Raw genomic sequence first — 23,006 nt, 5'->3', positions numbered from 1 at the left:
CTTATAGCAACTATTCATGATCACTACAGGACACCCGTAAAAACAGGCATCCTGTAATATTACTGCCGAGCTGACAAACCACTACCAGGGGTGTGACATTAACAATGTATGCAGCTCAAACAGGAGAAGTGGGTGAGAATTAAAATGCTACAATAATAGTCATGATGGCAACGTGAAAAGGTCATAATGATGGATATTTTTGCTCCTATTAAAGGACTGTTACAAATTGCCAACGACAAGTGACTTGCATAGTTCATCAGCGTGGAGAGCTTAGGAATGAGTCTTAATGCGACAAAACGCCTCAGCAATGTGAGGCAGCCTGTGAGCGTTCTGTGCTGAGAATATGTATAATTACCGGAAATGGCAATGCACTTCTCTGCCCAGGTACAAGCAGGGATGATGAATGATTAAAAGGCTGCAATTTTCCCAATATGAAACAGTTCATTACTTTACATCCAAAATGCAAAAGGATCATGAAGGAAATGAGCAGTACAGCAGAAAGCTCAGCATTGCAGAACTGTTTAGTGAACACTGTGTATGGTGAACTAAAGGCGCAGAGGGGTACACTTTTATTAAAGGGAAATTGAGCAGGCAATATGGAGAAGGACTTATTTAATATTAAACAGTACCAGTTGCCTGGCAGTTCTGCTGATCCACAATTCAATATATACACGCAAACAGGGTTTTTTTCATGAACCAAAGTTCTCTTTTATTCTTCAATTGTTTCTTCAGAAAGCAGGTGATAAATGTAGATACAACATCAGACCTTCATTTCACATAAAAATGCCTGACACGTGTTTCGCGGCCATCAGCCGCTTCCTCAGAGGCACACCACAAACAAAACATCCAAAGTCTAGGACATAAAAACCACCAGCGCAATCTGAAGTGAGTGAAGAGAGATACCCTCAACGCCGTCCCAGTGTGAGTGGGCGGCAAGTCTCTTGTAGCCCACTCACACTGGCACGGCGTTGAGGGTATCTCTCTTCCAAAGAGATCAGCAGGACTGCCAGGCAACTGATATTGCTTAAAAGGAAATAAACATGGCAGCCTCCATATACCTCTCACTTCAGGTTCCTTTTAATTAACATATGTTGCGTTATGCCAGTCACTGTATAATATTTACTTTATTTACTTTACGCCCAATGTACAGTTTATCTGCTTTGAAAGCTTTATTGAAATGTATGGCATAGCTGCTGTATTTATATATTATAATGTATCCACTGAGAATTTGCCTTCTGTGTACACTTTCTATTTGTGTTCAGCTGAAGCATCGCTAGCAAGGTTTACTAATAGTGGCTGATAAGTGTAAAAAACAAGATAATGTAATCACTTGCTCAACTTTGGCATCAGAGCTAAAGTTTCCCACTGCAGATAAAAGTGTTGTTTTTAACTCTTTGAATGCTGCTCTGCTATAATTTTTTTCTGGTAGTAGGTTTTATTACGCTGTAAAGAATCATTTAGAGCAAAGAGGAAACACTCCATTTCATACCACTTTAAGTTCAACAAATATAATGCAAGAACATGTCATTCAATATTACAACATTTTTTTTTTTTTACCATTTTAGAGTATTTCAACAGGTTAAACCACCATTCACTGAACACATGCACATAGCTTGCAAACACAGTCAAAAAAAAAAAAAAATAAATAAATACATGCAATCCATGCAGCTAAAACCCAACTCCAGGCATAGAAAAGAAAATGCTATCTGAAGGCCTAGCCCAGTAAGAGATTGTGTCTATATGTTGCCATCCAGGTGTTAAAAAGTTTTCCAAAAATGTGGTTGAGTGGCCAGCAGCAACCCAACTAAAGAAGTTCACAACATGATCCATTGCCATGGCTGCTAAGCTCTGTGTCATCATGCTGTTCACAATACAAAGGGGCAGGGCATAGAGTTCTCCGAAAAGATTGTAGCTAGCAGCCCTAGTCTGTAGTACAGGAATTGGCTGGTGCCATAATGAGCAGGTGCTTAAAGGAATACTGTAGTGGGGTCAGGGGAAAATGAGTTGAAGTTACCCGGGGATTCTAATGGTCCCCCGCAGCCACTCACCGATGCTCCGGCCCCGCCTCCGGTTCACCTCTGGAATTTCAGACTTTAAAGTCTGAAAACCACTGCATCTATGCGGCCATGTCCTCACTCCTGCTGATAGCACCAGGAGCGTACAGCGCAGGCACAGACCATACTGGGCCTGAGCAGTACGCTCCTGGTGATATCAGCGGGAGCGAGGACACAGCCGTGCAGGCACAGTCGTTTTCAGACTTTAAAGTCTGAAATTCTAGAAGTGAACCGAAGGCGGGGCCGGAGCATCGGTGAGTGGCTGCACGGGCACAGGATATCTGTGGGGGACCATTAGAAGCCCCGGGTAAGTTCAACTCATTTTCCCCCGACCCCCCTACAGTATTCCTTTAAGAAGTTATTTACTTACATTAGCTAACAGGGAGCTTGAAAAGGCCAGAACAATAAAGAGAGGCCTGCATGGGAATGCTGACCCTGAAGTAATGTTAATTACCTGTCAGGTGTGCTTAATTTCGCAGGTGTGCAGCTTTCCCCCAGCTCCTGGGGAAGGTTCATCAGCTGGATCTTGATTGGCCCAGGGCCTGGCTGGTGTTTCAAACCAGCCAATCAGGCCGGTGGGGCTGAAGCCTTATATAGGGAGCAGGCAGGCGGTGGCGTCATCCAAATTCAGAGCCCTGTGGAAGCTGAACGCCCACCCTCCCTGCCGCAGGTCGATTCTTAATTTTGGGGTTGTAAGTGTTAGTGGGATGATGGCCCCAGTTAGGGGTGATCATGTAGTGTACAAATATGGTGAATTGATTTCTAACAAGGATGTTGTTGTGTTGAAGTTGTATTACTTATTGAACTAATAAAGAAAAATATTTGTGTTATTATTATAACCCCAATAATAAAATTGGCCGCTGCCTTTTCTCCACTGAAGTTTGTGTGTGCATTATTTACTAGTAGTGTTAAGTTGAAGGTAAATGGGGAATGCATTTCCATGCATACAGCCGAAAACAAAAACTTTGACAGTCAATGTCTACACAGGGCTAGGCTAATACCCACGTCTGGAGTTATGCTTTAGAAATGCTTGAGATGAAGAGTATAGCCATAATTTCTGCATGCACCAATCATAAGCCACTTTGGTAATTTTGTTCAAATTATTGAGGATACATTGTTGCACATACAAGTGAACTATTTGCATGCTTCGTGTACAAAGTCTACAACCTAGAAGGTGGATGACATGCAAATGTAGTAAGAGCATTAAGGAAGTCAATTATGCCATAAATATTTGAGTAGAACAACACACAAAATGCACTGCATTAGTAAACAGAATTCATTGCAGGAGTTCTAATGATGTGTGATGTTTACACAGGATCTTGAAGCTTCCACTGTGCCCACTGGGATGTTCAGACTTTGGTTGATGCAGTGTGAGAACTATAGGAAGTAATGTCAAGCTGTGCCTCCGTGATCATTTCAAAGATTCATAGCCTTACAAGTATCTGAACATCCCAAGCGCACTACCATGAAAACCTCCAAAGCCTGGATGGATATTCTGAAATAACATTAAGTAATAATAGTTATAAACTGTGACATTTTATTGTCAAACAGAGCTGCTCAAATCCGGAACTGGGAGACATACGGATAGTTTTATCCGGATATCTCCCAGTTACCTGTGCGGGGTGGGCAGGGGTCAATCTTACCTGTCTGACGTCTTCTTCGGTCCATCCCTCGGCGCCTCCCAAGATGCGGTCCAAGCGGCGGTCACGTGGTTACAAACACTTCCTCCCTCCGGGTTGAAGGAGGAAGTGTTTGTAATCACGTGACGCGCATCGTGGGAGGCGCCGCGGGACAGACGAAGAAGACGTCAGACAGGTAAGATTGACCCCCCCGCACACTTTTACTGGGAGATATCCGGATAGCAACTATCCGGATGTCTCCCGGTTCCGGATTTGAGCAGCACTATTGTCAAACTTAGAAGCATCAGGGACAGCCATACTATCCAAGGAAAAATAAACTGATATATAAGTAGATAATTACTTGTTCTACTTACATAACATATGTATTGTGCTGTATGTTTCGATTTCAATGAATTTTACATAGTAAATAAAGGAAAACTGTTCCTGGCATTTTCCATTTTTACTTTTTCTGACTGAAGCAAATCCTGATGTCATTTCCTCTCTTACTCCTTTTTCTACTAGAAACTGCACTGTCATTTCTAGCTTACTTTGTAAAACATGTGAGCACAGCATAGATCGTATTTCAGCAGCTTTTCCCTTTTCAGCCTTGTGTCACACTTAACTGCCCTCAGCCAATCAATAAGGAGCAGGAATGTGGGAGGGGAGAAAAACTTCCTTCTCAGTAGCAATTTACCAAATAGAGCCAGGCTGACTGAGATAAGATTTATTACAGTAGAAACATGATTAGAGTTTAATGCAGGGTCAGGTTGTAGGCTGCATAATAAACACAGAGCAGTGGGTAAATGAAATTTGATTTTGTGGTTGAAAATCCCACTTTAAAGTCCAAACAATCATTAACCCTCTGTACTCAAAACAATAACAAGCTGGAACACTAGTAGCGATAAAAAAAAACAGGTTGCAAATTGTATTTGGTTGTAGAAATAGAGAATATTAACTTCCAAAATGGATTTCACGTAACAGCATTCTGTACTAGACCTTTTCACTAGTATTGAGGTTTCCTCTGCTAAAAGGGACCCTACTCTACCTATACCAATCAGTAAGCAAGCAAACATCATGCTCTTAAAGAGCAACTGAACTTTTAAAGGAGACACATTGCCTGGCTGTCCTGCTGCTCCTCTACTCCAGTGTTTCTCAAACCTGTCCTTGTGACTCCCCAACGGTGCATGTTTTTCAGGCAACCTCACCTATGCACAGGTGAGGTAATTAGTGTCTCAGCTAGGTGGATTCCATGTAGCTCAGACACTAATTACCCCACCTGTGCATAGGTGAGGTTGCCTGCAAAACATGCACCACTGCAGAGTCACGAGGACAGGTTTGAGAAACACTGCTCTACTCTGATGCTTTTACTCATAGACCATGAACATGCAGATCAGTAGTTTGACTGTATTAGCAGCATGCTTCTTTCAGGTGTGTGATTCAGACACTATTGATGCATGAAAAAAAACAGCAGGATGCCAAGAAACTTGTATTACTTAAACCTGAGATTCACACTGAGGCCTGTCAGTTTTCTACCATTACATGGAACACATGTATCAACACAAAAGAGAAAACAATCTCCAAGGAGTGACAAATAGGCCTCGATTCATAAAGCATTACCTCATGCGGTAATGCTGAAAACAGCAGACTTTACCGACCACTTAGCAAAATGTCAATTCATAAAGGCTGTTACCGCATGAAAAGCTGACATTACCGACCAGGGAGATAAATTACCGACTTGGCTGTAGTTACCGACAACACATGTCAGTAAATTGTCAGCAAATGTCAATTCATAAAGCCTTCAACAAGCGGTAAGCCTGGCGGTAGTTACCGACACCTCTAGTGAGGCAATAACAAGTTACCGACAGCTCTGATGAATGCAAAAGTGCAGAGAGCCGAAGTCTGTTTGAGTCATCAGTGGAGAGAGCCAGAGAGCCCTCTGTGTGAATCATTTGTGCAGGCAGGGAAAGACTGTGTGACTCATCTCTCTGAGTCATCAGTGGAGAGAGCCATCTGTGTAAGTCATTTGAGCAGGCAGGGAAAGACTGTGTGACTCATCTGTCTGAGTCATCAGTGGAGAGAGCCAGAGAGACGTCTTTGTGAGTCATTTCTGCAGGGCAAAGAGAGAATCGAGACACTGCTCTACTCTACTGCTCAATGGGCTGCGGTAATTTACCGACCTCCAAGGGCAGCTGGGGAAATCTTTATGAATTAGCACACAGACCGGGAAAATACCGAGTGCGGTATTTTCCCGACAAGATTTTTTTATCGCACTGCTGTTTATGAATTGAGGCCATAGTGATGGTCATGTCCAGAACTCATGTAAAAAAATGTGATCAGTTTAGTCACAGGAGATAGATATGCCAGTCTCTGATTTGCTAGTCATGATCTTGTGCTAGACAGGATGTGATCACAACAAATCTGTCAGCTGATCAAACAAACCACATGCTTCTCCTGCTTCTCCATGAGTTCTACTAGACATGGCCATCACTAGCAACAGACTGTACTACTTACACTTCTTAGTAAGCACCCATTCTGCAGAGGAAACCTCATGGCCGGTGACAGGTTCTAGTACAGAATGTTGTTGCATGCAATACATTTTGGAAGCTAATATCCTCTATTTCTGCTACCCAAATTCGATTTGCAAACTAGGTGCTTTTATCGCTACAAGTGTCTAAGTTTGCTGCGTTTTGAGTGCAGAGGATTAATGCTTGTTTGTATGTAAAATGATCACTCCTCTCAGTACCTACTTTCCCCTAGTAGGTCCCTAAGCAGGTTTTGGATATAGCTTCCCATTCTTGAGTGTAAACTTAATAGTTCCAGATTAAACCACAAAGGAGAAATTACAAAACTTGGCCTTTAAGTAATAATAATTCCTAAATGCTTCTAATCTATAGGTATCACATAACACATTTCCCATGGATTGTTCCAAATAAAGAAAAAGTAAAATTAAAAAAAAAAATCACTCTATGGTCCCTTTTACACTTACCGTGGTGTCACGTTGCGGTACTCTCTCCCACCGCAGTGACCATTAAAGTCACTTGAGACATGACACACTGCCTGCGACGTGCCGCAAATAGACGGAAGTGCTCCCGGTAATGCACAAGCTGCGTTACCGGGCGACTTCCATGGTAATCCCGGAAGTTGCATTCAGTTATAATTTGGTCGTACTGCGGCTATAACGCACGGTGCAACTTTTTGATTGTTCCAAATCACTCTGCAACCGCACAGCAAAAAGTGTAAGAGGACCCTAAAGAGTACCAGTTACACTAATGCATTTCCAGTAACCAGACTCTTCGCTGTGAAAGCAATACCCACGGCAAGTCAAGAATTATCGCTTTGATCCTCAAAGACTTAATCAAACATGTTGGTCGTTAAAAAAAAATAACGATCACCACGGGTGGCGTGTGTTAAACATCGTTCACTTTATGTTCATTAAACGATGTTGCGCTATATCGTAAAAAAAAAAAAATTTAATTGTGCAGAATTGCCTGCAAAAATCATTTAGTGAGTATGGGTTTTTAGACTTCGGGGCTGCTCACAATGACTTCAAAGGTGAATGTTCTAGCCTGTATACAAACAGGCAGCAGCAGTAACAAACACGGGCATGAAGGTCAGGAGATTGCTATAGGAACACCACTATGGTCATCGCTCCACCACGGCAGATCCCCTCCTAGAATCCCTCCACTGGCTTCCTATCCAGTCCAGAATCAGATTCAAGATACTGTGTCTGACCTACAAATCTGTCCACAAAACCTGTCCAACCTACATTTCCGATCTTACTCAGAGGTACACACCTAGCCGCTCACTCCGCTCTTCCAATGAACTTCGCCTGACCGTCCCCCGCATCACCCAGTCCCATGCACGCCTCCAGGACTTCTCAAGAGCTGCTCCAACACTATGGAACTCCCTACCTCCACCCATTAGGGCAGCCCCCTCCTTCAACATCTTCAAGAAAGAACTCACCTTTTCACTCTGGCCTACTACCCCTCACAAGTGCTCTAAACCTACAGCTGAACTCTGGTCCCCTACCTCTCATGTCCCTACCTCTCCCTCTAGATTGTGAGCCTTTGGGCAGGGTCCTCCTCCTTTTGTGTCCTATCTGATCTTGCACCTCCATTACTGTGAACCCATGCTATGCATCTGAGTGAACCTAACTTGCCTAATCTCCATGCTCCATCCAGTGACTGACTAAGCATTACCTGGTACTCATACTATGGTGTGTGATCTGGTTTTCTTGTATTCCTGTATTGTCATATTGCTGTATGTCACCCCTAAATATTGTCTGTAACCTAAATTAATGTTCAGCGCTGCGTAATATGTTGGCGCTTTATAAATGCAATAAATAAATAATAAATAAATAAATATGGTCAGGCTGAAAAGGCAATCATGCCGAGTGATTATTTGAATGAAATTCTTAAAAATAACAACAAAATTGTAATGAAGTAGGCCTACAATCGGATACATTAAGCCAAGTCTACTTTACAGAAACAATGAAATAAAATATTTGCTGCCAAAATAAGAAGTAATGGGATAGTAAAAGACTACAAAACAGTCTCCAAACAACAGCTTACCCTAAAATAAAATAAAAAAAAAAACGTAACATCCTCACGGCACCCTCGCTAGAGTAATTACACAATGCACTGTAAGTCGGAATGTGTGCAATGGACATTTTGGGTTAAACATCACCTTTTTCAAGTCCTGAAAGATAAACTACTGAAGTGAATGAGGATTGCTGAATCAATACAGACAGACTGCTGGAGTTCAAACTCATTTCCTAGCAATGTGATATGAAGCAAAGAAATGACTTTGCTGCAAAATCATGTGTTGAGCCGCTGTGTATGAATATGGGAAACCTCCTGTGACCGATTACAACTTGTCCAGTTCTTTTCCGGATTTGGCTATTCACATAAGCACTCAAATGGTTTTGACGTGAATAAAAATGTTGCCATTAACAAGTATAGTATTATATATTTTTTCAAAAGTCACATCCCAGGATTAGAACAGAGTAATGGAGAGGAAAATAGGCTAATCAACATTTACATAGTGTTGGTGCTAAAAATATAAGCAACTAGTTGACATGGGATGTAAATGTGTCTAAAAACTTTTAAATAAAAGGTTTAAAAAAAACCCCTAAGGAAGCAGATCTTGACCTTCAAAAATAATTAGGTTTGATTTGCAAAAGCTGCAAATTGACAGCAATCTTCAACAGGGATGCATAAAAAAATTACACTCCTATTAATGGGGGGCGGCGGGGGAAAACATAACTGTGCCATTAACTAACCTTGCCAGCCTGCTATGACCCAGACAGCTGAGAGACTGCCACCAAATAGAATGTTTAAGCACTTTTGTGGTATTTGTGCAAGAAAGACATCTGTCTTTCTTGCACAAATACCACAAAAGTGCTTAAACATTCTATTAGAGTAGCCTACCATAGAGCTGACTGGCACCACTTCAATTTGTTCACTACCCTGCTGCACAACGCATCCACTATTTTTCTTGCTCCCTAAATGCTACTCCTCTTTCCTTTACAGGAACATTTGGCCTCTTTCTATGTCATTAAAACTAATCCCATATAACTATCAAATTGTATATCTGCTGTGGAAATAAGCCCATCCTCTTATTTGCTCTAGTTATCTCATCTCACAACCACATTCAGGACTTCCTGTAAGCTTCTTTTCTCTTCTGGAATTAACTTTCAGTATCCATTTGGCACTCACTGTTCCTTAACCTATTTTGGTTCCTGGACGTAGACACTACGTCCAGGAACCATGCGCGCTCCCGTGGCCGATCGCGCGCGTGCATGCGCACTCCCGGCCACGGATTCGGTAGCCACGGAATCAATGTATCGGGCTATGGTGCCCGATCACTGATTCCTCTCCCCCGCTGAAAAAGCGACAGCTTCTCTCGGAAGCTGTGCTTTTTCTGGCCGTTTCCTCCCCTCTGCGTCACTCTAAGCGTGTGTTACGCTTAGAGTGACGTCATGTAAACAAACTCATGGCCGCCATCTTGTGGCCAAAAAGTAAAACTACAACTAAAAGTAAAAAAAATTTAAAACAGCACACAATTACATTATAAAACTATAGTTTACATCCCACCCTCCCAAAAATACCCAAATAAAATGTTTAATATAAAAAAAAAAAAAAAATACATTACAATAAAAAAAAAAAAAAAAAAACATGTAAATATTTACCTAAGGGTCTAAACTTTTTAAATATCGATGTAAAGATGAAATATTTCTATATTTTTTTTATTTTAAACTTGTAAATAGTGATAGATGCAAAAAACGGAAAAAAATGCACCTTTATTTCCAAATAAAATATTGTCGCCATACATTGTGATAGGGACATAATTTTAACGGTGTAATAACCGGGACATATGGGCAAATACAATACGTGAGTTTTAATTATGGAGGCATGTATTATTTTAAAACTATAATGGCTGAAAACTGAGAAATAATGATTTTTTTCCGTTTTTTTCTTATTCTTCCTGTTAAAATGCATTTACAGTAAAGTGGCTCTTAGCAAAATGTACCCCCCAAAGAAAGCCTAATTGGTGGCGGAAAAAACAAGATATAGATCAGTTCATTGTGATAAGTAGTGATAAAGTTATAGGCTAATGAATGGGAGGTGAACATTTCTCAAGTGAAAAACGACGGAAACGCGAATGGGTTAAGATCTTCAAATGTAATCCTTAAGGTCACCACTATAGGTAAGCAGATAAACTACCGTAGGACAAGTTATCTAGTTTCTGCTCCAGCTTGTTCTCATTCTACAAATACTAGGTTGGGGTACTACAGCTTAGCAATCACCTTGCAGTCACCCTTTACACCCTTTTATTCCTTTAGGCTCTAATTTTTGGTTTAAGTCAGTCAGCTTTGTGGTTCTTGCTCAGACATCTTTGCAATTCAGTCCAGAAATTTTCAGTGAAATTCAAATCTCATCTTTGTGATAGTCCCTTCTGAACTATGACTTAGTTTTGTAAAGTTTAAGTTCACTACTTGTATTAAAAAAGTGACAATATTGACAGACTTTAATGGAATCTAGAATTCTGTGAAGAAAAAAAAGAAACCCCTCCTGAGCCAGGTAGGTTAGATGAACACCTGGACTTTCTACCGACAAAAGGATATGCCTGCAGATTAACTGCACAGACTCTGCAAAGGGGTGTGGCTTTCACACAGAATTCCACAGTAGAATCTCAGTTATCATGCACTTAGGGGGTTGGGTAAATGCTGGATAAATGCATTATTTGGTTGCTTAAATTGTACCAGATATGTGACATGATGAGATAAACATGTGTATGTATAGTAAACAAATATTAAGAATCAGGCTGTTTTACTTGTTTTATTTTGCTGCTTGAAAGAGTTAATTTCTAGGCATGGAAGTGACAGCTTCTATCTTGTCAGTGGCTTGTGGTGAATATTGTAAAAAAAAAAATCACTGATAAGCAAATTACAGCAATGAAAGTTTTCCTGGCATAATACAAGTTCTGAGGGCTGGGAGAGATAAAATACATGAACTATTGACCTTTTTGCGAACGCTTTTCCTAATAGGCTGCCATTGTTTAGAACAGTAAAACATTCAACCTACTTTCTAAATTATTAAATTTAAAATAAATCCCTGGGATACTTTAAAAAGGTCATTTTTAGGAGTAGGAGGATAAATAAAATGGTATATCTCATCAGTATATTTTCACCTCTGGTTCACTTTAAGCTATATGTGTTCCTGATGTCCGCACAAAAACTGTATCACTGCAATCAAAGGGATGTGAGAAAAAATGAAAGAAAAAAGAAAAAAACAAACACTCATATTTCTATAACATGCTAGCTAAGGGCCCATTTTCACTACACGCGATGCGGCTACCGCACCGCGACAGAACTAAAACCAATGCACGGCAATGGAACAGTTTCCAATGCGTTCTGGTTATACGGAGCGGAGCAATCCGAAAATCTGCAACATGCTGCAGATTCTCGCATGGCCGCGTCCCATCTCTTTCCATGGGCGCCGTATCTCCCTGGAAGCAAAAGTGATGCGTAGCCGCATCGCTTCCCTTCTGATCCCATTCGCCAGTGAAACAGGCCCTACGGTAAAGACAGTGGGTAAATCGGGGGGAAAAAAAAAAAGTTTTCATAATGCAAGCTTTCAGAGATCTAATCTTGTACAAAACTTTTCTAGTTATTTCCCCAGTATTTGTTTTTCTTTTGTTCAGGTTTAAATAAACTAAAAAGGGGGAAAAAAACCCTCAATTCTGATCTTGGTTCATTGTTTAATATCAAGGGAGAGAGAAATAAAGCTCAGTTTGAAATGTTTGATACAAGAATACAATATGTGTTCAGAACACTGTAAATGTAATACAATCTACTTTGAGAGCGGCATGAGAGATAGATCAGCATGGCCATGCAGCATTAAACAGAGCACAATTCTCCATCCAACATTTTAATAACAATAACAGAGGGGGGACAGGAAGAAAGTTCACATCTCAGCATGAAATAATTGATATCAAAGACTAAAATGGTTTCATACCTCTGAAGGACTGAGGAATATTTCATCAAACAGACTTCTAGACTCTCTAACTGGGCCGTGCTTAGCATGGAAAACAGAGAAACAAGACAAACAACTGAAGCACAGGACTGAAGCTTTTCATTTAGAAGTAAATGCTTCTTCACCTATTAAGAGTATTTTTTCTAAATGTCACACTTTGTATACACATCTTTTATTACACTGGAGAGTCATAGAAATCAAACACACTTTGCATGCTGTTCTGTGATATAAAGGGAAAGTTACAATCATAAATATGTACTAGAAATTGTAGTAATACACTTTGTCATGCTAATGGTAGACCCAGAAGAGCAACTTTTACCTTATACAGTATAGCAATCTATGGCTATTTGAAATGCTGTCCTTGGGAGTGAACGGGCAAAGGAATGCAATGGTCTATGGCAGGGGTGTCAAACAAGTACAAAGTGGGTCAAAATTGAAAACATGGGACCAAGTTACGGGCCAACCTCAATGTCTAGTAGCCACCTCCCTCCCTTATAAAGTTCTCTGGTGTCTTATGGCCCGCTCCCCTTTACTATACAGTCCCCTTGTATCTAGTGGCTCTCCATACAATTCCCTGGTGTCTAGTGGCCCTCCACCTTCCCACATACAGTTCCCTGGTGTCTAATTCCTCTACCCTTGCCTATACAGTTACCTGGTGTTTAGTGGACCTCACTCCTTCTCTGCTCATTTGCCAGGTGTCTAGTGACCCTCCTCATACAGTTCCTTGGTGTCTGATGGCCCTTTCCTTCCCCTATACAGTTCGTTGGTGTCTAGTGGCACCCTCCCTTCCCTTTACAGTTCCCTGGTTTCTAGTGTTTTCCTCCCACCCGTTAATAGCTCCCTAGTATCTAGTGACCACCCTCACCTATACAGGTTCCTGGTGTCTAGTGCTTTCTCCCTCCCTCCCTGTATGGCTTCCCTGGTGATCTTTGGCTTCACCCCCAATATAGCTTCCCAGGTGGTCTAGAGTGGGCCAAACATAATGCAAAGTGACGAAACCACTTGAGGGACAAATTTATGGGGGCCCTAGTTTGACATGCATGTTCTATGGGATCATCAGCATGATCACTTTATTCATCATTTGGGTCCGTGAATTGCAACATGCCATCACATAACATCGTTATGGAGGTACTGAGTGGATGAGAAAGACTACTGTATACCAATAAATGCTTTAGTGAACAAAGTTTTGTAAGGAGAATTTTCAGGTTCTCAGTCTCATTATGCAATAGCACTGAGTGATAAAGTGTATGCAAAGTTTGACTAGTCTTCTACCTTTATCCTACACCTTCTACATAAGGTATATAGTAGAGTATAGCAAGTACAAAAACAAAACAACATTTCTCTCGCTCAAAATGACAATTTCATGAAAATACAGGCCAGCTACACTGAACGTGGGCTTTACTACTTCAAATTCTCGCTTTCATTCTTTCTTAAAGAGAATCTGTACTCTAAAATCGTACAACAATAAGCATACCATTCTATTCATTATGTTCTCCTGGGCCTCTCTGTGCTGTTTCTGCCACTCTCTGCTGAAAACCTGGCTTGTAATTGCCAGTTTTAGGCAGTGTTTACAAACAAACTAACCAGCTTGTGATAGGCTCACATAAGCAGAGTGTGTGAGTCATACAGAGCCTGCAGGGGGCCTGGAGAGGGTGTGTATAGCTTCTATCCAATCACAAGCAGCCCTGCACATTCCAGTCTGACTGCCTCAGCCCGACAGAGCCGACAGAGGAAAGAAGATTAGATCATATAACAGAGATAATACAGTCACTGTGCAAGTAGGAAAGGCTGCAGTAAGCCAGACCACATTAGAAAAGGCATAGGAACTTATAGGATAGAAGAAATAAGGATAAAAATTTTGTTACAGAGTCTCTTTAAGCCCCATACACACGCTCAACAGCAGTCTTTTATGCTTTCACAACTTTTGTTGTGAAACAAGTTGGAACGCCAAAAAAAAAGTATTTTGCTATTGTTCAAAGAGCTAATAAGACTGATAAGAAGTCAATCCAACAGTTGAGCACCATACACCTGCTCAACAGCGGTCTTTTATGCAGCACAATTATCAGACAACTTTTGTTGTGAAACAAGTTGAACAACCAAAAACAAGTTGCTTGCTATTGTTCAAAGAACTGATAAGAAGTCAATCTAACAGTTGGATTGACGTCTTACCAGTCTAATCAGTTCTTTGAACAATAGCAAGCAACTTTTTTTTTGGTTGTTCAACTTGTTTCACAACAAAAGTTGTTTGATAATTGTGCTGCATAACAGACCAATGTTGAGCAGGTGTATGGGGCTCAACTGTTGGATTGACTTATCAGTCTTATTAGCTCTTTGAACAATAGCAAAATACTTTTTTTTAGGTGTTTCAACTTGTTTCACAACAAAAGTTGTAAAAGCATAAAACACCGCTATTGAGTGTGTGTATGGGGCTTTAGCCTTTTATTCACAGCCCTATTCAATGATGTTAATGTACCTCAGCATGTACTGAAGGGTTTATCAGACTCAGGTGATGAGGAGTTAAGATAATTTGTTGGACAAGAAATTACATTTAAAAGCAAACCTACATAACCATCATTGGGTCTGATTTAATTCCCTTTTTCTCCTAGGTGATATTTTCACATTTATCGATAAAATACTCAGAATAATTTTAGCAGTCCTTTTTCACCTGCCTTTTGGTAATTTATCAATTGTAGAATGCAAAAGTTATTTTAAAAAGAATATGAAAAATAGTCTCCTAGGAGAAAACTTACGAGGAAAAGTGAATTGGATCGGGCCTATTGTGCCTCAGTCCACGAAGAGAATGCAAAAAGAATGCAGGACAGGCAACAACACAGAATTAGTGATGGTCATGTCTAGGCGAACTCATGGAGAAGCATGTGATTTGTTTGATCAGCTGATAGATGTGCAAAGCTCTGATATGCTGTGATCACATCCTGCTTTAGCACGTGATCCTGACTAGGGATGGTCAAGGAGATGGCAATAATTTTGAGTTGATGCAGCATTGTGCACATTTTGTATGCAAATGTATGGCAGCTTGAAATGAACCAATCAAATCCTGCTGAGATAAAATGTAAATTATCCATTTTAAAACTGCATAAATGTAATAATAATAATAATAATAATCCTGCATCAACTCAAAATGATTTGCATCTCATAGACCATCCCTAATCATGACTAGCAAATCAAAGACTTACATATCTATCACCTGACCTAACTGGTCACATGCTTCTCCATGAGCTCTCCTAGACATGACCATTACTACAAACAGGACATTTATACAACAATTTGTGTATCAAAATATCTTAACATAATGGAAAAAAAAAAACTTGTAATGGTAACAGGCTACTAGGGACGTCATCCTGGCCACATAGAACGCATTCATGTCCTATTTTTGTGCCTGGAGATACATTGTAAATTACCAGTGCTTCTATTGACTCAGATACCTGCTTTCCTATCATTACAAAACAAGAGCTGATTCATAGCATCTGTGCTCTGCTTGACCTTGCAGTGCTAGAAGTAAGTCTATAACCAGGCATTTAACTACAATGAAAGACTAGGGCCAGCCTGACACCAAATTACATGACTGGCCTTTCACAATTAGCTTTGCAATTCATTTTTTCAGCAGGCAGGTCATTTTGACACAGAGAAGGAAATGACTGATGATTAATAGGGCTAGACTATTAGCTTGTAAAATGTGGAAATAATTTTGTTTGCCTTTATGCTCTAAAGGTGCCCATAGATCTACCGATTTGGCGGCCGATCGACCACCCGATAATTATCTAAATGATCAGATGAAAATGGGTGCCGACAAAAAGCATGCCTGATCCACCAATTGACCAATTTTGGGCCGAGATTGGTCGAATGAATCGATCTGACATGCTGCAAGATGTCGGGCCGACATGCTCAATCGGGTGTGCGGCAGTAACAAAGTGCAATCATTATGAACGATGAACTCTATGGAAACCCCCAGCATAAAGGTTACCCCGTACCCCTGCATCAATACATTACCTCTCCACTGCCCGCCAGACTCATTGTCTAGGTTCTTGCCCCATGAACCCAAAAGAGGCGTTCGGCAGATAAGGCAGCGTCACAATGCCAATTGCTGAAAGACTTCATGCTGAAATCGGTCTGGAATCGACCTATGGTTTATGGCCAACAAAGCTCTCTACGATCAGACAGAGATCGGTCTATTGATTAATCGGCAGCCAAAAATCGCTAGGTGTATGTGGAACTTTAGTCCATCTTGTCAATCCCCAACTTACCCCTCTGGGCAAGAGAACGATGGCCACTATCCCTCCTGCTTTTTCACCCATAGACACAACTGTGTACACTTGGTACTGGGGAACTTAATTTAGCTCTGTGGACAAATAGTGCACGCGCCTCTGACCTAAACCGGATGTCTGTGTGCAGAAATAATGGATGTACACAGCAGATTATGCAAGCAGAGATAATGGGAGAATTTTTCTTTAAAGTAAACCTGATAATTATAAGGGTGGTCAAGTTATATAAAGGTACACTCCAAAGTCTCTAAGGCTTCTGTCTTGGCTTCTTGATGGAAAATGGTTTGAGTAACTTAAGCTAGACTTGACTTTAGTCATTTAAATTATAAACATTTTATTTTACAATAATTTTAATAAAATGGCCACATACCTATTCTGGTTGATTATCAGTCTGGTCACATGTTTACAATTCACTCTGCAGATCAATTAAATTCCACCATCTAAGTGGTGGAACAGTGTGTGCTGCCAGTAAGAAGGCCCTGTATCTGTCAACCACAACACCGGAAAGTGAAGGTTAAGTGGTCCCAGTGGTGGTGACTCCAAAGCTGATAAGTTGCTCAACCAGATACCAGGAACAACATCAGACCTCTCTATCCATAAGAATGCAGTGCTAAGGACAGCTTACATTTTTAGCAGAAAACCTTCAAGTCACAAGGCCTGTGGTAAACGACTCAAAGTCGTAGAATCGTATCAACTTTTGATGATAACACTCCTAATGCAGTTACTGCTAGTATTCCGTCCAGTACTGATACTGAAGTCAGATTACTTCACCGTGTAGTAATATACAGAAGATGGCAGTAGGCATTCCAAAATACTCTCCCTGGGGGGCTATTCATTAAACTGTGACAAAGGGGTCCATGGTGGCTCCAGAACTTTGAAATTTGATTTGAGAATAAAGCTTTTAGGAATATATTGGCACGCCTAATGACATTTGCTATATATTACCAAGGTTGTAGAGGACACATACCAGCCTATAGGTTTGAATACACTACACACACACACACTGGTTTTGTCAAGTGTGCATTATCAAAAAAATCTGTGAAATTGCATTGACATTGTGAATTTGTCACAGGTCTCTATTTTACATAAATGCTTGCACTCTAGCTAAGAATGTATTTGAACAGGTAATGTTCAAAGTATTTCAACTGAACCAATGCTGAGCACCATCATCTGCTTAAGAGCTTTTACTATGCAAAAGGAAAGCTGGTAAAGTGCAGCAACTCATCAAACGCTGTTCTCTTTATCTCACACAAGAGAAAGCTATTTCATACTGTGTAATTGAGCCAGGCTGACAGACTGAAAGTGTTTAAAACAACTCCCTGCGTGCTGAAATGGGCTCATAGAACAAGATAGCTCTAAGTACTGTTCTCTCATGATATAAAACATTACTAAATAACAAACCGTACAATGTGCTGCAAAATGTCAGTGCGGTCCAAAGCTGATGCAAAGAAAACAAAAAAGGGAAGAAAATACAACACAGGATGATGACATGCCTTGAACCCTTATATTTAATTAGGAAAAAGGTATGTGGTTATCTAAAAAGATACTACTGTGCCTGCGCAGGGAGCTCCCAGCGACATCAGCGGGAGCGAGGACGCGTGTGGCCATGGCCGCCCAGACGCAGTTGTTTGCCACATTAAAGTCACAAAAACCGGAAGCAAGCCGCTATGGGGACAAGAGGATTGTTTTGTCCCGATGCAGGCACAGGACATCTGCAAGGAGAGGGGTCAGTAGAAGCTCCAGGTAAGTTAACTTTTGTAAGGTTACAGTACTCCTTTAAACAGTGTCAAAAGCTTTCTGAAAATTGCATACGAATCTCTGGCACAAAATAAAAAAAAGTGTAGTTTAATGCCCCACAGCGAACGGCTTGTACTGATCGTGTCATCAGTACAAGGCAACACTAGAGGGAGAAGAGTGGAAAAGGAGAGGTTGGCTATCCCCGTGGCCGCTGCTGAAAAGGTAAGACACAGCTGCCGCTACACTCTATACATTTACACAGTGAACGGGGACATGGGGAAGTGTAGCGGGGACATGGAGGAGGAGGAAAGCGGGGACAAGGGGGAGGGAAGTGGAGGCACAGGACACAGTGGGGACACCTGGGAACAGAAGGGGACACGGGAGGAGACAATGCTAGTGTGCAACTTAAATCAGGTCCTAGTTTTCACAGCTCAACAGTTCAGCAATACATGCGGTAGTGACGCACCACTCACTGTCTGAATGCAACAGTGAGATCTGACTTTGTAAGGCAGTGAGTGGCATGTCACTACCGCATGTATTGGTGAACGGTTTTGCCGTGTAAACGAGGACCCAATGTAAGCTGCACACTAGCACTGTCTATCCACTTTTCAATAGTCGGTTCCGTGCCCGGAAGTTCTTGGCTGCTGTTGGCTGCAACAACTTCTGGTTGTTGCTGTAACATCTACAATTGCAAAATGGATTTGTGCATGCATCCACTCACCAAATGGACCGATATCCCTATTAGAGGGAGGCAGCTGTTGCCTGGTTGGTTTTAGCTGTGCAGTGCATGGTAGTATGTGTGTGGGCTCTGGCTGGTCAGTTTTATGAGATGTTACTTATTTAGCCAAACCTGCTGTGGCAAAGCCAGGTCTAAAACATTTGATGGTGGTCCTAACATTTACATTATTTCTGCACAGGAATGTTCTAATTTTTTATGTAATTTTTGACTCCTTATTCATTAACTGACCTGTGTCCAATAATTTGTGCAATAAAACTTGTGCTGTGTGTTATACTGGTCATTTTTCTCTGGTGCTCAGAGTCCGCCAGGAGAAAAGCGCGATATAAATGTTGTCATGGTCTCCTTTCGATACTACACTTGGTATCCATCACCTCTGGTTGATCAAATTCAAAAATTGAGAATGGATTTGAAGTTGATTTCATAAAACAGTTAAATAGACTGGTCAATCAAATGGAAATATTGACTTGGATTTGCCAGGCTTACGACTAACTTTAGAGTGCAAACTGAGGAGACAGAAGAGCATATAGCAAGTCCTGCTCCCCACATCCTTCCAATCATCACAGATAAGTTTGTAGGCATGCTGATCCCAAGATCTCAGGGCACATATACTATACTGTATCCTGTAGTACAAACCGTGATGGAGGCGGAAATGCTTCCATAAGTACAAACTCATTGTTTACTCTAAAGACTAAACAGTGAAGTGTTGGTAGCAACTATCTTATAGCATTAAAAATTGCAAGAAGCAGTTCAGTTCTCTCTGCTGCAGTTCTCAGTCTATGGTATAACAATAAATGATACATATCATGTCACCACTGTAAAATTGAAAGGCGGCCATAACTTTGTTGCGCCATATTTTTATGTATGAAATGTGCAAACTAAACTTTTTATGAAACATGCCAACTGAACATTGTTATTCCTCAATACTTAAACTTCAAATATTTCATCCACAGTAGCATTTACTAAGCTTGGCTGCAATAACTCAGAAATCATTTCTGCAAAAACCTCAGCCCCATACATCTTGACATCAGGTAAATGAATTCACTTTGCAGAAGTAAAGCATTAGCATAGCAAAATACTAGGTGCAGGACTACTATCTATCTTCTGCCTGGGATAGAAATTGAGGTCCGAGTGAGGAACTGTAAATTTAATCTTGAATAAAAAAAAATGACAAAGAGTAGCAAATTGAAAATCCACTCATGCAGAAGTCTGTCTGATCTGTTCTTTTGATATTTGAAGTTTGGAATAGTCAAACTGTTATTTTTTTCATTTATTTTTCTATCAAAAATTGCTTTAACTACCTTTCCCAACAAGAAAGTTACTTGCTAATACGGTAATTGGGCATACAGGAATATATGCCTACAGCAAGAGGACCACATGAATGCAAGCCGTCTCTTGTCTAGTGTTAATATTAGCCCATAAGCCGTTGCCATTGACTTGGGTGGATGTAGCACATACCCCACACATGGTACAAAGTTATTCTGATGTTGCTCCTAACCTCCGCCCCCTACTGTTAACCCCTTTCTGATGCCTAACCCTAAACACGTACTCCCTAACACTAAACTCGCACCTAATGGTAACCCCATTCTGATGCCTAACCTTTACTCCCTCTGCTTAATTTCAATATGTTCCCTGGCGAAATCTCCTTCCTATTACCTCACCTTAGCCAATAGCTAACTAAAATCTAACCTCCCTTTTCCCAATCTCGTATGATTTACCCTCCTAAATTAAGTTTATATATTTTATATAATAGTCTTCTTCCGTTGTCTTCAGCTCCAGCGCCAGATTCAAGCACGGGAGATGGAAATCTTAATAGCTGGTCCTTTGGTTATTATTAGCCTTTTGGCAACAACCAAAGGAAGTTACTGCTCTGGCATAATCTTAAATTGAAACTACAAGAATAGATTAGCCACCATGCTATAAATTGTAAGGGAAAGAGGTTTTTGTTGTTGTTTTTTGGGCATTTAGAGAAAAAAAAAAAAAAAAAGTGTCAGAATGGGTTAATAGGTTTACCAAAACCAAAGGTCTACAAACCTAGACAACGCCTTTAAAGAGAACCTGAACTGAAAATAAAAAGTCAAAATAACCATACACAGGTCATGCTTACCTCCTGTGTAGTCTACTACTCAATCTCTTTCTCCTCTCTTGCGTTCCATTTATCCACTGTGATCAATGGATTTCTCCGTTCTCCATATATATTAAAAATGGCCATTACCCCCTAACGGCTTCCTGGTCAGCACACTGTTAAACTGTAATATCACCCACTTTAGCCATAGGGAAACATGGACATTACCTTGCACATTCAGTTATAACTGATATACTTCAGTTCTGACAAAATATTGTCAGAATTGAAAGGGATCACTGTAAGAAGAAAATGGTGATCCTCAGGAGGAACTGATGGTGAGGTTAGTATGTAATATTAATTTGCAGCTACATCATGTGTTTATTTTAAATAATTTTCCTCGCTTCAGGTTCCCTTTAAAGGTGTATACAAGTTAACATATCTCACCTGAAGGAGGCAGGAAACTGTCAGAGCACACACTGAAGAGACTCAATAGCAGTACACTTTATCTGGTAAGACACAGGATATAGTGGGAATGCACCCAGGGTCAGTGCAGCAATATCAGTCTGCACCAGGATATCACTAACACTGTCTTCAGTAGGGCAGCACGGAGGCATAGTGGTTAGCAATCTCACCTTGCAGCGCTGGGTTCCTAGTTCGAATACCAGCTATGTTAACATCTGCAAGGGTTTCCTCCCACATCCCAAAAAAATACACAAACTGGTTTCCCCCTAAAAAAAAAAAATATAAAAAAATGACCCTAGTCTACAAGACATATGACTATGGTAGGGATTAGATTGTAAGCTCCACTGAGGGACAATTAGTGACAAGACTATATATACTCTGAAGCACTGCGGAAGATGTTGGCGCTATATTAATAGTAAATAATAATAGGAACAACAAGACATCCTAGGAGTCCAGTATATACTGTAGGTGGGGAGTATTTTGATCAATGGTTTTGACTTTGCATAAAGCCATTTCGCAAGGCATTTAAAAAGATCCCTGATGGTGTTCATAGTAGGATGGCTGGTGGGTTATATTGGGATCACATACAGAACTAGTATTGTGTAATGATTCACCTTATTACAACCATACCTCCTCAGATAAGGTGCTCTTTCCTTGCGAATCATATAAAGTAGCTGTGATGATCCGCTCAGCTGCCTGTGCAGGCAGGCAGCTTTTTGACCACTGTTCAGGTCTGCATTCTGCAGGTCTCTGGAAGAGAGACCTTTTGTCAGTTTTGCAGCTTGCTGCTGCTGGGGAATTTGGATACGTTGGTCATGCAAATTTCCTAGCCACATCCTCTGGAGGTTTGTACTATAAATACCATGTGATATCACAGACCTGGGCTGGTCATAACGGTTTGTCCTGTGAAACACTCCTGGAGTGTCAGCCTTGCTCATTGTTTGAAGATTAGCCTAGAGTAATTCCTGGGACTGCACTAGGCAGGTTCCCTAGTGCAGTTAGGATTGCATATCTGTTTTGTTTGTCTGTTGCGATTGTCCTGTCCCAGCGGTGGTCGTCAGGAAGTCGTTCTGATCTTTGTTCTTAGAGTATAGCTGGAGCAGCGGTTGCTACCAGCTATCTCATCTGATCTGTCTTGTCTGCTACGAATGCTTGCTCGAGGCTCAGTGAGGTAACCGTTAAGCAAGCGCTCGCGTCCTCTGTTTCAGGTTTGTCTGTCGGTGGTTAGTTAGGCGTGCTTGTCTCTGTTGTGCTTAACACGCGGAGACCGCGCAGAAAACGCGGTCGCTGTTGCGAATGAGTGCGGTGTTTGCGTTTAGTTAGCGTTTGTTATTTTCCCTATCTTCTCATTGTATTAGTTGCTGTGCCTTTGCTACTCTCGTGCTCTGCCTTGCTGTAGCCTTGTGTCACCTCTGGCAATCGCCTCTCTCGCGATTGCGTTCCTACTTCATATCTGCTGTTGTGTATGCACTGTCGCGGGTTGGCGACTAGATTGGTGCACACACATACCCTCTGT

General features: G+C 41.0%; 1 protein-coding gene across 2 annotated transcripts in view; it reads right to left on the bottom strand.

Annotated features, from left to right (window-relative positions):
- NDFIP2 (Nedd4 family interacting protein 2) overlaps positions 1–23,006 on the bottom strand; it is a 165,229-nt gene that overhangs the window by 100,749 nt on the left and 41,474 nt on the right. Inside the window, exon 4 of one of the 2 annotated variants that reach the window (XM_068267906.1) lies at positions 12,193–12,252. The exons of the other annotated variant lie outside the window; for it this stretch is intronic. Within the exon in view, the coding sequence (XP_068124007.1) occupies positions 12,193–12,252 (60 nt within the window). The remainder of the gene's footprint in view (positions 1–12,192; positions 12,253–23,006) is intronic. 2 annotated transcript variants of the gene reach the window in all.

This window comes from Hyperolius riggenbachi, chromosome 2 (assembly GCF_040937935.1).
Source record: "Hyperolius riggenbachi isolate aHypRig1 chromosome 2, aHypRig1.pri, whole genome shotgun sequence".
NCBI lineage: Eukaryota > Metazoa > Chordata > Amphibia > Anura > Hyperoliidae > Hyperolius > Hyperolius riggenbachi.
This window is presented reverse-complemented; position numbering and strand designations above follow the sequence as displayed.